We start from the raw sequence: 14,933 nt of genomic DNA, 5'->3' as shown, positions 1-14,933 counted from the left end.
TTGTTGGTTGTGAGTGAGCGACTTTAATAATACACCGCTTTTAGCTTTTAGCAATATTCCAGCAATATCACGGCGGGGGACATCAGAAATGGGCTTCACGCATTGTACCCATGTCTTCGTCGTGACGAGCGAACACTTTAACCACAAGGCTACCCGATCTCCCCGATGTTGTTGTGGCCTAGTCCACGAATTTGACACAGTCCAAGATGCTGTATCCTGCTCCATAAAGCCAGGGCAAAGTGAAAGTAGCATCCTCGGTGTTTTAGGAACGTATAAACTTCTACTGTATTCAAAGACCACCTCCGTGATCTAGTGGCAGAGTGTCCGCCCGGAGAGCGGAAGGTTCGGGGTTTGAACCCCGGCCGCGTCATACCAAAAGACGGTTAAAGATGGTACTTGTTGTTACCCTGTCTGGCGCTCGGCATTAAGGGGCTATAAAACAAGGACTCGGAGTCAGTATACTGTGTCTGAGTAGGGTATTCATGTTAAACTGCATCATGGTATCTTAGTGAGCTAGCACTATACATCGGCATCAGTCCAGACAAGTACGAGCAGCCCACACACACGTGCATGCAGTCGTAATAATCTTTGACGCGACATTAAACCCAGTTTCACCTCACCTCCTATATTTAAAACCCCCAACCCGACTCCAGATCTTAGCTATGTTCATCCGTACTCCAACTAAACATCTCCCCCCATTTAGATACCTAATTTACTTACTGTTCTTAATTGAAGTTAATATAAATAACCTTATCCCATTACTAAGTGTCTGATTCTTTTATCTGTAATTAATATCTATATTGTCAAACTAGCTTAGTTCAACTTGAACAAATGTTATATTTAGGATAACACTTTCTTAGTAAAGTACAGATTCTCGTACTTTTTTGGGTTGAGTCCCATCCGGGATTGTTATCCCAAATAAAACATTTGTTACATTTGACCACTTTCTAAATGACATTGTGTACTCTTATCTTAGTTCACTTACATTTCTTAACTGCAAAAAAACCTTCAATTAATCTTATTCCATTACTAGGGGCGGTCGGGTAGCCTAGTGGTTAAAGCGTTCGCTCGTCACGCCCAAGACCCGGGTTCGATTCCCGACATGGGTACAATGTGTGAAGCCCATTTCTGGTGTCCCCCGCCGTGATATAGCTGGAATATTGCTAAAAGCGGCGTAAAACCATACTCACTCACTCACTATTCCATTACTAAGTATTTGAATAAATTCACTGCTTTTAATCTCAATATTGTAGCACTTTCTATTGTTATCCTGATCCAAACACCCCCAGGCCCGTTTATTGTCTCCCCCCAAACGGGCAATACGTGTCTGTGACAACACGCTTTACACTGAGCTGTGGAGAAACCACTCAGGCATGGGTAGACAACCCAGGCACAGTAAAGCTCTAAACATTAGACGAACAGGGTTGTGATCTTAGCGCCGTGAATAAATTATAGCTGCTTCCCAAATAAAACACGATTCAAAGTACAAACAAACTCATAGCTATACTAAGTGATAATAATATCTCAATGTTTGTCATCATATGTCATCAGCATTGCGTAATAGCTATATATAGATATATAATCAATGCTGCAACGTAAATAATGCATGTCACATAGCTGCAGGTAGTGTGATATAGTGTACACTTGTGAAACGCGCCAGGTATCGGAAATATCCTATCGGAGGATCTTTATAGGTCGGAGAGTAAGCATCCGTTGCGTTGTCATGGGTCAGTGGATTTGACTCAGCTGCTCTTCGAGTACGACACGAACGCTTGAATAACTAGGACACGAGACATTGAAGACCACGTGACTTAGTTGTGGTGCACAGGCCAGTTCTCGAAGAGAGCGTCCTGTTCTTCAGGAATACGATACGCCCAGATAAACAATACGACACGGAAGCTTGTGCATAGTCGAGAACAGCTCGCGACAGTAACAGGTATGTTCTTTGTTGGTCATTGATAACATCGAACAAATTAAAAGGGGTCGTTTTAATTAGGTAGAGACCGTAAATAATGTATGTAGCTGATATGATTATCGAATACGAATTAATTCTAAGCATTAGATAATTGTAGCTTGGTATTTGGTCACCCAGTTTTGAAAGTATTCCCTATATGTTCTGACACCGTCTTTATTGTAGAAATGATCATTAAAAGCACGGCTCGCTTCACCAAGGTAAATGGGTTATACGGGAAGATCATATTTCTAAACTCTAGTCAACATCTCCCGTCAGTGACACGCTAAAGGTTACCACACAACCCCGTTATAAGGCGAGCACCAACGAAGCCGACCGCATACAACAGAGCTTCCGGAGCGTGTAGGTCGTATTGACCTCACTTATGATCTGTTGTCGGTTGAAATGTGGAAATAAAAATAAGTGAGTATTAACCGATAGAACTCTGCTTGTGTCAGAACGTGTTTTAAAAATCTGTCTGACGACATGGGTTTGATTTCTTTACAGCAGCACCATGGCAGACCGTCTGAACATAACACTCGAGGCAGGGGAAGGTACGGCTGAGACTTTAACAATGGCCGCAGCCGTCACGGGAGGAGTCAACAATGAGTATGAAAGTAGGACTTGTTTGTGTTCTTAACTGCATCAATACATGACATATTATTACACTCAACTTTTCGGAGAATGTGGAGACTCCCCAACATGTCAGCCTTCTGCGTTACCCAGATTGTCCTTTGAAAGTAGTTGGCTATATATAGTTTTGACAACATTCATAACACTCATTGGTTATAGTGGTAACATTTGGCACAGTAGTCAAAGGCGTTGCATTTTGCTGTGCAGAGTTGCGTCCCTTTGTTGTTCAAGGATCCGCTGGTCTTTGGTCGAATGTTCCTCCCGATAACCATCCATATTCGTTCTTGTGGTTTTAACAAAGTTTACAATAAGAGATAACTGAAGTATGGTTGAAAGTGGTGGACAGTTTTACTAATACACTTTGCTTAATTATACAAACATGGATAATTTAAACAGAAGCGGCGTTGTTACGTACTGTCCGTCCTGGCCCTAGGTGATTGGCGATAGGATCTGCCACGATTCAATGAATTCATACCTAGTTCAAGGTCCACCTCTGTAATCCCCCATCGTGGTGTATAAGTATCTCGGGATCGGGTGGTCAGGCTCGCTGACTTGGTTGAAGCATGTCATCGATCCCAATTGCGTGGATCGATGCTCATGATACCAATCACTGGATTGTCTGGTCCAGACACGATTATTTACAGTCCGACGTCATATAGCTGGAATATTGCTGAGTGCGGCGTAAAACAACAAATCAATCAATCAATATAAGTATCTGTCCCGTGAAGACCAGGGTTACACCTGGACTTCAGTAACCCATGCTTTCAGTAACAGGCGACTACGCTTGTATGCTGCGACTAACGGGTTGTCAGGGTCGCTGAGTTGGTTTATACATGTAATCTTATCCCAACTGCGTTGATAAGTGCTCATGATATCAATCACTGGCTTATCAGGTCCAGACTCGACTATTTACAGAACGCCGCCATGTGACCGAAATCTGATAAGCTTGTCGTGTGACAAGTTTATGCCTCCAATATGATGGGGATGAGGCTCTGATCACCCCTCCTTTGCTTTTTATTCTTCTCAAACTATTAAAGTCTCATCATCAGTCAACTTCTCTCTTGTGCCTGGAAACACCCCGATGTGTCTTTACAGGATAGGGATTTACATGTGATAGCCTTTGGTATAGTTCTGCTCCTTAGCCGATGTGTGCGTTCAATTGAAATTTCAGTAATACAGCTTCTGGTAGTTATCCTGAATAAGTGTAATGTTGGAAGGTTCTTATATTTCAAGAAGGTTTTAAATATAGGAAGTTTATTCTTTGTATAGTATTGACTATGTAGCTGAGTTGGGAAGATATCTTCAACACACCTGTGCATCGTAAATACCTGTCAGTTGGTCTGCCACAGGTGTATGGGCTGTCACCATTTCGCGAACACCTGGTGTCATCACTATTTTATAGTAACGTGTATGATATAGTCGGAATCGCACTTTTAACATGCATGATTATCGGCTCCTAACGTGCTTGGGAGCACGGGTGGCCCAGTCGTCTAAGGCACCGCGATTCACTGTGCTGAGTTGCGTCCCTTGGGTACGCCAGAAACATAAATTATGATTGTCGGTTCGAATCCCGGTTCGCCCCGATTGTGTTTTTAGGTTTGTCAGCACCATACCCGTGCTCGTGGGTTTCACCGAAGTGGTAAACGTCCGAGACCTGCTTCTCTTCGGGCTTTCCCCCCACATTAAGCTGACACGCCGTGATATAACTGGAAAACTGTTAAAAAGCGGCGTTAAACCCAACTCACTCACACCTTACGTGCTTGATATTGGCGGCTAAGGTCATACGGCCATGGAAATGACAACAGTGCTTCATGAAACTTATCTTCAGTCAATGCAATTATAAAACAGAATTATTTATTCATTTATTCAAAACAGAAACAAGTAGGTCTTAGTTTCATGGTTTACATGTTTATTGGTATTTTGGTGTTCCTGTTAGGTCAACCGAAGTCAGAAGGACTCAAAACAGATCTGGCAAAAGCTGATATAAAAATAAAGGGCCCCGCCAAGGATGCTAAAACTAAAGACGTGAAGCTATTTGGGCTTGTGGAAGGTGGGATTGGAAACAAAGTCAAATCCCAAGGTAAGACGATAAGCATTTTCTGTATAATGTTCCCGTATTACTTCCCAACATGATAATGGAGTATCAGAAGCCAATGATCGTGGCTTCCAGTGCCAGACTGTGTTTCTCGATTTGTCAGCACCATATCTGTCCTCATCTGTCACTCATGCTGCAAACAGCTAAGACTTGCAACACTTTGGCTTTCCTCCCACTCCAAGCTGACACAACGGGACACAACTGAAACACTGTTCAATACGGATACAAACCCCACTAACTCACACCTGGCCACTCGAATATCAAGTCTAAGCACCTGCATAACACACTTTGTTTCTATTCCGGGGTAGAATAGGTCTTCAGCAACCAATGCTTGCCGTAAAAGGCGACCATGCTTGTCATAAGAGGCGACTAACGGGATCGGGTGGTCAGGCTCGCGGACTTGGTTGATGCATGTCATTGATCCCAATTGCGTGGATCGATGCTCATGATATCAAGCGTTGTATTGTCTGGTCCAGACTCGATTATTTACAGACCGCCGTCATATAGCTGTAATATTGCTGAGTGCGACGTTAAACAACAAACCAACCAACCAACCACTTTGTTTCTTATCATCTTTGTGGACAATGATTTGTTCTGTCCCATCTTGGTTCCCAGAATGATAAGGATAATGGAACTATTCATTGCAGATACTAAAGCCAACGACCAAGGTCAAGGGGCTCGCTACAAAATGGACTCAGTCCCGAGAGGTCAGTATATTATTATTATTTACAGATTAAAATAAAAAAATGCAGCAAAGAGGGTTTGGGTGATCCTGGCAGAGTCAGGCTGGTTAGACTCATCATCAGCTCAGGGCCCTTGCCCCCTCTACACGCAGCCCAGACAGCGAATGGGACTTCTCCCAAGCTCTGCCTAGTCGAACCAGCCGAGAACCTTTCGGAGAATGTGAAGACTCCCCAACACTGCATAGTTCTTGTGTGAACCAGATTGCCAGATTGTCCTTTGAAAGCAGTTAGCAATAATTTTCATACTCGTTCTATGAAAGACGAACAAGAGGGTTTATTTGCTTATTTATTTGCTTTAAATTGAAAAGGACCCTCTTCGGGTTATTGTATGTGTGCAACTATATATTACGTGTGAGAAGATATGATTTTAAGTTCAAAATAACTTTTGAGAAATAATAAGAAATCAATGCGAAGGAATGAGCGAACTATTGCTCAACATCAAATGTGACCCACGAGGAGAAAAGGGACCCTATTGGTGCTAGGATACACTTGTGCTATGACCTCATAAAGACGTTCGACGTCAATTTACTTCAGTGCAGATCGCCATGTGTGACGTCACGTATCTCCGTAATAAGTATGAATTGAAGCTTTTGAACTGTATTTTTGTGTTCCAAAGATCTTGTAGATTTAAATATAATGAAAAGTCAAAATGTGATTTTTCCTCCATAAGTGATTTTCCTAATCAGAATGAGTAGAAACGAAGGATACTTGTTTCCCTGTGTTTTGTTTACTGTTGACGCTGCTTCTACGACCACACTCTGTTGCAGGCTGGTGTTATATATTCAGCAATAAGACCTTTGAGGATAAACCATCACAAACGAGAATAGGAACCGAGAAGGACAGGGGTATGCGCTATTGGGATAGTTTGAATGTTCCAGTTGACATTTTCTTTTCATCACCATACCCGCGCTCATGTGAAGATCCGCGGTAGAATAGGTCTTCAGCAACCATGCCTGCCGTAAAAGGCGACTATGCTTGTCGTAAGAGGCGACTAACGGGATCGGGTGGTCAGGCTCGCTGTCTTGGTTGATGCATGTCATCGTATCCCAATTGCATGGATTGATGCTCGTGACATTAATCACTGGATTGGTCCAGACTTGATTACTTACAGACCGCCGTCATATAGCTGTAATATTGCTGAGTGCCCCGTTAAACAAACAAAAAAGCAACAACAAAAAATATAGAATCGAGATGATACACTGGAGAAATCGAATTTGCAAGTTCATTATACCACGGGATCAGTATAAAATAATTATTGTCTAGGTGTTTTTGTGACTTATTTTTCCATCAGATGAGTTGACGAAAGTGTGGAAAAAGCTCAATTTTGAAGTGAAATCGTTCGACGACTCCGAGGCTGACGTGATGGAAACGAGGATTAAAAAACTTGCCAAAATGGAGCACAAGGCCCATGACTGTGTCGTAGTGATCTTTCTGACCCATGGACGAGATGGCGCGGTGCAGGGATCTGACAACGAGTGGCTTGAAGTCAGTACCATTACATCCTACTTCAAGGCGTCAGCGTGTCCGTCACTGGCCAACAAACCAAAGCTGTTCTTCTTTCAGTCATGTCGAGGCAAAGATATTCAAAAAGGTGGGTGTATATATACTAGCCACATAAAGAAACTGTACACGGAGAAAATATATTCTGGATTGAAATACAACACAGCAAGAACAAAATGATGCTGACGCTGTAGCAGCTGAATGATAGGACCATTAGAAAATGTCAACGGGACCTTAACAACATCTGTTACGATGACGTCAGAAGATCAAAATGGAGTAGGGGGTCAAACGACAAAGTCACAAAGTCAATAACGGGTATGACCACCCTGTGCGTGAATCACAGCAGTGCATCGGCGACGCATGGAGTCCACCAAATGGGCATGGAAGGCCTGGGGAATTTGCCTGCCATATCCTCCTCAAATCCTGTGCCAAGTCACGGACGTTATCTGGAGGATGTTGAAGACGACGCAGACGGCGCTCCATTTCATCCCACACATGCTCTATTGGGGAGAGATCTGGAGAATTTGCAGGCTATGGCAGTAACATGACATTGTTATGGTGAAGGAAATCTATTGCGACCCTAGCCGTGTGAGGACGAGCGTTGTCCTGTTGAAATGTCAATCCCGGGCCATGACGTTGCAGGAAAGGAATGACCACAGGCCTCAGAATCTGATCTCTGTAGCCAACACCGGTGAGATTGCCCTGAACAACCACCAAAGGGGTTCGGTGCCGTACTGTTATCCCACCCCAAATCATCACAGAGCCACCTCCAAAACGATTCCTCTCCGCAATACAGTTGCGTGCATAACGTTCTCCCAAACGCCGGTAGACACGCTGGCGCCCGTCACTGTGGGAAATGTTGAACCTCGATTCATCTGTAAAGACAACATTTCTCCACCATATTCGAGGTTGGCGAACATGATTTCGACACCATCTTAGACGGTTGACTCGATGACGGTGTGTCAGGATGGGACGTATGGCAGGGCGTCGTGGTCGAATCCCGTACTGACGTAAACGATTCCTGACAGTGTTGGGGTGGATACGGCGCAGTCCAGGAATTGTCTGGGACGTCGTTACTGCCGTTTGGAACCTGTGTCGGAGATGTGTAACTCGAATCCATCTGTCCGGTCTTGGCGTCGTTACTCCTGAACGTGGGTGGTCGGCAACGTCATTTGTGTTCTGATAACGCCTCACCAATGCCTATATCGTCTTACGATGGCATTGGAAATGTGTTGCCACCTGTTGTTGCCTCATTCCCGCTCGGATCATTCCAATGGCTTCATGACGCTGTGCAGCTGTCAATCTTGGCATGATTTGCTTGTGATATGCTTGTGTCTGCGCCTGAGAAGTTTTGAATTTTTGAATGACCACAGATCATGCTTTCCAAAGTGACAGCGAATTTTGAGTTGCACATGCTGTGTACAGTTGCACAGGATGCACGTGCAGTAACACATTGCACGTCCATAGGCCCCCATCAATGACGTCATATCGCATGGCACGTGCATGAGCGTTTGAATGTCTCCAATAATTGTTGTGTTCAAACCTATATTTCATATATGGACGGTGTGCCCCTATATCTATATTTTCTCCGTACACAGTTTCTTTATGTGGCTAGTATATATATCGTCAATGATAGAGAATAACCAGTCTCAATTTCTCGCCGAAATATATTCCGTTTGGTTTATAAGGCAAAAAAGCCATGACAATTCCATGAATTTGAAATCTTATGTCAGCGTGAAATCTCACTTTCTGTTATTAAAAATAACATTCGACTCAGGATAAGTAGTTTAACTCATGCCATGTTATCATTGTTTTGGAGGTTATCAAAAGTTATGAACATTTAATTAATTCGCATTTGAATTGCTGCTTACAACATTTTTGATGAAGTATTTTCATTTGCTGTTCTAGCCGTTCCGGTTCAAGGTGATGACGGCGGGAGCGCTCCTGCCGCAACAGAAATTATAGTTCAGGCTGACAAGATGGTGGCTCCAGAGGCAGATTTCTTCTTTTGTTTCGCCACAGTGGCGGGGACGCAGGCTCTCAGAAACACCGAGACTGGTTCCTGGTTTATTCAGGCACTCGTCCAATCTCTGCAAGAATCTACAAAGAGGTAATACGAAGGACGGGCATCCCTTCAGATTTTCCACCCTCATCAAGCTGACACGCTGTGATGTAACTGAAATACTGTTCAAAGCGTCAATGAACCCAACCCGATCTAAGTCATGTTTTGCAACTGTAAGGGTGTGCCTACTATATTTATGTTTAGAGTTTTGTGATTGTGTCATTGACTTAATTTCGATAGATGATTATATTCACATTACTTTTCTTCCAGTGATGACCTGGACAGTATAATGACGGCCGTGCGTCAAAAAGTGAACGACCATCAAGTTGAAACAGTTAAAGGGGAGTTTCTCAGACAAACGGCTGAAACGAAGACAACCCTGTTGAAGAAAGTGTACTTTTGATTGGGGTTATTCTATGATAAATTGGGTAGACTGTTATCATTCATTAAACCAATCCGGTAAACGTGGTACCCCCAGCTGATAAACAAGGCCAGCAAGAAGAAGTCATTTTAAGCACCACGCGTCGATGCAATGTCTGTATTCTCCATCTTATATTTTATTTCAGTTCCCAATAGGTTCAGACAGGGCTTTTGCAATGAATGGGTGATTCTGTAGACGAACATAGCTGCCAATCATCTAGCATATATGATACGTGGGGCGTTTCCCCCAAGCATGGTATTCACACGCCATTTCTAAAGTTGCCTCACTGAGCAATACTAGCGTTACCTGAATGGTTATTTTAATTCACGTGCAAGAATACTCTATTTTACCATCAACTCTTTCATGTTCATGGGCTTCGAGTTTCACAATAGCGAACTAACACTGACGCAAATATCTATATATATTGAAAAAATATATTTATTGTTCTCTGTAGTATTTACACAATACATTCCAGTTTGCTCATGGTATTTTTTGTATTTATCCTTTTTTGTTTAACGCATGGATATCCTTGTTGATATAATTGTTCCCCAATACTCTAATGCCATGTTAAGAGTCATTAATGCTAATGTATTATAAATAAAAATACTCAGACGAGGCGTAAATTCATTCTCCTTTTAGAAACGATTTGAGCAGCCAAATAGGTCACAAATTTGCTTTCTATTGTCATATGTCGGTTACAAATGTGTCTTCTGTGATGACTTCGTTAAGCACCTATTGCTTTACTGATTGAACAGAGAACTGTGCTTAGTGAGTCTCTATTTGAGAATGTTAGGCTTGGCACCCATCTCAGACTTCAGGACACTTTCAGTGATGACGTCAAGATTCTGACACATTTCGGTGCCATTACAGATGTGGTCCAGGACATGACACTTGACAGCTGGGCTACACTCATGAGTATCGTGGCTAAACATGTCAGCTCATGGAACTTAACATCCATATTGTATTTGTGAAGCTATGTCACACATCATGTAAATACAGTTTTACGCATCACTTTATTACTGCTTACCCAGTTCAATTTGTTGTATTTATAGTTATTTTGTCATTTCCGTTGACAAATAATGTCATGTAATTGTATGTTCTACTCTCAAAAGCATTGGGGGATATAAAAGTATTCATTCATTCATTCATTATAATAAATGCAACTTGGCTTGTACAGTGTTGTAATATGACAAAGGTCAAAGGGTACAATTTTGAAAAAGGCCATATAAGGCCAACGTTAATGTGTCCTTCTCCTGACGAGTCTACATCATCCTGCAGTGCAAACCTTTGTTAAGTGCCAAAACTAGATTCGTAGGCATAATAGTGATTTCCTATTATACAACATGTACACCAGGCCCGTGAAGATACGGGGTAGCATAGGTCTTCAGCAACCCATACTTGCCATAAAGGGCGACTATGCTTGTCGTAACCGGATCGGCTGGTCAGGCTCGCTGACTTGGTTGATGCATGTCATCGATCTCAATTGCGTTGATCGATGCTCATGATGTCAATCACAAGATTGTCTGGTCCAGATTCAATTACTTACGGACCGCCGTCATATAGCCATGTAAACCATCCCGCCATCTTGTGTATTTACTGTTTGCAAATTTGTACCTCATATGCCGAGGATCCCGGCCTGAGCGTAAATACTGCCCTGCCCTGCCCTGCCCTGCCCTGCCCTGCCCTGTCCTGTCCTGTCCTGTCCTGTCCTGTCCTGTCCTGTCCTGTCCTGTCCTGTCCTGTCCTGTCCTGTCCTGTCCTGTCAGAAGCAGATTGATAGAGACAGTCCTGCCCTGTCCTGTTCTGTCCTGAATGACAGAAGCAGATTGATAGAGACAGTCCTGTCCTGTCCTGTCCTGTCCTGTCCTGTCCTGTCCTGTCCTGTCCTGTCCTGTCCTGTCCTGTCCTGTCCTGTCCTGTCCTGTCCTGTCCTGTCCTGTCCTGTCCTGTCAGAAGCAGATTGATAGAGACATACATTTAATACCACAACAGACCGTGGCATGATGTCATTACCAGAACGTTGACATCACTTCCCAGCGTTACAGCTAGTAACATAAAACGTCAATGACAGATAATTGCCAGTCTCGATTATCCGCCGCAACAGATTCTGTTTTATAGCGGTGAAACAATATGAATGGATGATTGAAAATCAGTGATGAGATCATCAGTTGGCGAAAAGGGAAAAACATGTCCTCATATACCGGTAGAACACGCCACTCACACAAAGTGCCTACCGAAATATTGCTGAGTGCGGTTGGTTTGGTTCGTTTGTTTCTTTAACGCAGCACTCAGCAATATTCCAGCTATATGACGGCGGTCTGTAAATAATCGAGTCTGGACCAGACAATCCAGTGATTGATAGCATGAGCATCGATCCACGCAATTGGGAGATACAATGTCATGCATCAACCAAGTCAGTGAGCCTGACCACCCGATCCTGTTAGTCGCCTCTTGTTAAACATCAAACAATCAAACAAAACCGAAATTTACGTACTACTGCCATGCAAAGGCGACCTGTTAAACCAGACAATCAAGTGATGGGCCAGACAATCCTGTGACACGATGGCGCATTTAGGTATTTTGCTAAAACCAAAACAGTATGTTCATTCCGAATTACGTCTGCTGAGTACAAGTGCAGAGATATTCCTGCTTATAAGTGAAGACAAAGGTTTAAGAAATGTGTTCGTGTATACACCACATGAGTGCTGTGTCGGATCACAGTACTATTTATATTATTGTATTGGTCACATTCACAGCAATAGATCTCGTTTCAAGTTTATATCTGTTTGAATGGAATTTAAAATTATTTTTTTTTAATAATTACACTCTACGGGTACATGCATGCATACCTAATAAACTCATAACACAGGTTAATAGTGTGGATACATATATTTGGGGACCACCAATTGTGTGATTTTGACCTGTACCTAGTGGCAATAATACCCCCGAGCATATTTAGTTTACTTGGACTGAAGATAAGCCCTATGTGCTGATTTCATTCTATAGTTGTTTCAAAATAAAATTTATACAATTGCAAAGTCATATTGTGCTTAGAAATTTTTGTATTTTCTACCTAATATGTGATGAAAGATTTTCTTTCCTCATTAGTAATGTACTTGTCAAGAGACTGGAAGGCTTTGGTACTACAGCATGCTATCCTGGTCGGTAAAAACGAGCTTCATCATAAATAATATGATCACAGTTACACATCCCCAGAAACAATGTTTTTTAATAAATGAGATATGTTCCATCGTGTAAGCCAAATCCTATATGGCCTGGATCATACATATCAGTGACTCGATATAAAACACCAGTCTCTTGATAACCTTACACTAACTATTGACGCTAGACTGAGTATTGACAATGATTTCTGTACACGCAAACCCAATTTCACTACTCATGTTGCAATCTGTGATGGCACACGCACAAACACAAAGAAAAATCAAGCGATCAACCCACAATCATTCATTCTATTTTTGTGCCTTGCATTACCCATCTTTGTCATGCAATCCAATCGCCTTTAATAACCATCTCTATCTATTCCCATGTCATTCATCCGTAGCTCCCATTCGAATTTGTTTAAATTCTTTATCGTAGGCATTTGTGTATTACAAGAACTCACATTCTTAAAGTAATATCTATTTTAGTATCTTACTTAATTCGCCAAGCATGCAGTCAACACAACACAGATGATAACTTGTCCTATGTACACGTATGACACAGAGAGAGACAGATGTATTGTATGTCTTAGTAGTCGGGCTCAAGTAAATTTGAGTAACAATTATATATCCTATTTTGTAATAGTTAATGATGTTTATTTGTTTGTTGTCTAAACCAGCAATCACTAACGTTCCAGCAGCAGAAAGTATCTTGTAATCAATCAAATTGCTAAACAACAATAAAGTATGTTATAACGAACTCAAAGTGACCACTTATTGTATTTCGTTATAACCGTAGTTCGTTATAAGCATATATGAAGCATGTATACAGACAATGGACGGGGCAGAGTTCGTTATATCCCTCAGTTGGTTCTAAGCATGTTCTATATTAACGTAGTTTTCTGTAGTTCGAAACCTGATATGTAAAGTATATCATGCCACGGTCAACATTCCTAGATTTAAGTAAGTTCTTAAAATTCATGGACATCGCCCGGAAGCAAAGTTTCCGTATAAATGAGGTCCGGACTCACCATATTATTCACTGTAAACGAATACACGTCTTTAATCATCTTTGATTTTCAAGTTTACGTGAAAAACATAAATTATCTTCAGTGTGAGCAGTTTGGTAATGTCAGACATAAGATTCCATTGAATATTAACCTGTAAAAAAGACAATGTCAGAACAAAATAAGATAATGACCGTGATTTATCTAATGACGTCAGAAGAATCTGTGCCCGACGAATTGTATTGTATTCTGTTTATTGTTGGTACAGTGTTTGATTTGTTACAATCAATATGTTTGTGATAACAGGTTATATAAATGGGCATTGCAAAAGATATTTTCGTACCATCTTAGTCACGATTTTACACGTAATAGAAATTGCCCCCCTTTCCCGGGGAATCTCTCCGGGGTACATTTGGGCGATTGCCAAGGACCGAGGTGGCGTCCTTTGTGTCTTACAAGTTTAACGCCGCACTCAGCAATATTCCAGCTATATGACGGTGGTCTGTAAATAATCGAGTCTGGACCAGACAATCCAGTGATTGACATCATGACCATCGATTCACGCAATTGGGATACAATGTCATGCATAAACAAAGTCAGCGAGCCTGACCATCCTTTCCCGTTAGTCGCCTCTTACGACAAGCACAGCCGCGTTTTACCAACTATCAAGTGATGGACCAGATATCCAGTGACACGATGGCGCATTTAGGTATTTTGCTAAAACCTAAACAGTATGTTCATTCCGAATTACGTTTGCTGAGTACAAGTGCAGAGATATTGCTGCTTATAAGTAAAGACAAAAGTTTAAGAAATGTGTTCGTGTTTGCACCACATGAGTGTTGTGTCGGATCACAGTATTTATATTATTGTATTGGTCACATTCACAGCAATAGATCTCGTTACAAGTTTATAGCTGTTTGAATGGGAAAAAAATGTTTCGTTTTGTTAATAATTACTCTCTCCGCGTACATACATGCATATCCAATAAACTCATAACACAGGTTAACAGTGTAGATGCATATATTTGAGTACCACAAAACGTGTGATTATGACCTGGGTCCCGTTCCACAAAGCGATCTTAGCACTACGACAATCGTAAGCCAATGTTAAAGTATGGGAGTTACGATCATCTTAGGGCTAAGATCGTTTTGTGGAACGGGGCCCTGTACCTAATGGCAAAATTATCCCTCAGCATATTTAGTTTACTTGGACTGAAGGAAAGCGCTATGTGCTGATTTCATACGATAGTTGTTTCAAAATATAATTTATACAATTGCAAAGTCATTTGTGCTTAGAGATTTTTGTATTTTCTACCTAATATATGATGAAAAATTGTCTTTCTTCATCTCCATGTACTTGTCAA

At 41.8% G+C, this 14,933-nt stretch overlaps 1 protein-coding gene across 3 annotated transcripts; it reads left to right on the top strand.

The window, feature by feature from the left end:
* Positions 1 to 1,595: 1,595 nt before the first annotated feature.
* Positions 1,596 to 10,551, top strand: LOC124152864 (caspase-8-like). Of its 3 annotated transcripts, none has more exons than XM_046525915.2 (8): positions 1,596 to 1,936; positions 2,459 to 2,568; positions 4,521 to 4,664; positions 5,327 to 5,386; positions 6,190 to 6,267; positions 6,714 to 7,013; positions 8,831 to 9,032; positions 9,255 to 10,551. In XM_046525915.2, exons 2-8 carry the CDS (start codon positions 2,466 to 2,468, stop codon positions 9,385 to 9,387), a joined length of 1,020 nt encoding a protein of 339 aa, XP_046381871.2. In that variant the 5' UTR covers positions 1,596 to 1,936; positions 2,459 to 2,465; the 3' UTR covers positions 9,388 to 10,551. The 3 variants fall into 3 exon arrangements, with proteins under 3 accessions (XP_046381871.2, XP_046381872.2, XP_046381870.2); XM_046525914.2 differs by lacking the exon at positions 1,596 to 1,936 and adding an exon at positions 2,282 to 2,374; XM_046525916.2 differs by lacking the exons at positions 1,596 to 1,936; positions 6,190 to 6,267 and adding an exon at positions 2,278 to 2,374.
* Positions 10,552 to 14,933: the final 4,382 nt, after the last annotated feature.

This window comes from Haliotis rufescens, unplaced genomic scaffold, assembly GCF_023055435.1.
Source record: "Haliotis rufescens isolate VD_foot unplaced genomic scaffold, xgHalRufe1.0.p SCAF_13, whole genome shotgun sequence".
In the NCBI taxonomy this organism is placed as follows: domain Eukaryota; kingdom Metazoa; phylum Mollusca; class Gastropoda; order Lepetellida; family Haliotidae; genus Haliotis; species Haliotis rufescens.
Note: the sequence above shows the minus strand (reverse complement) of the source record. Positions and strands in the feature narration are given on the sequence as shown.

Bases quoted from the DNA above. Each gene is read 5' to 3' on its own strand.
- LOC124152864 (XM_046525914.2), top strand. From the start codon at position 2,337: ATGATCTGTTGTCGGTTGAAATGTGGAAATAAAAATAA. The intron at 2,375-2,458 runs GTGAGTATTAAC...ATTTCTTTACAG, and splicing joins AAATGTGGAAATAAAAATAA to CAGCACCATGGCAGACCGTC. The intron at 6,268-6,713 runs GTATGCGCTATT...TTTTTCCATCAG, and splicing joins AGGAACCGAGAAGGACAGGG to ATGAGTTGACGAAAGTGTGG.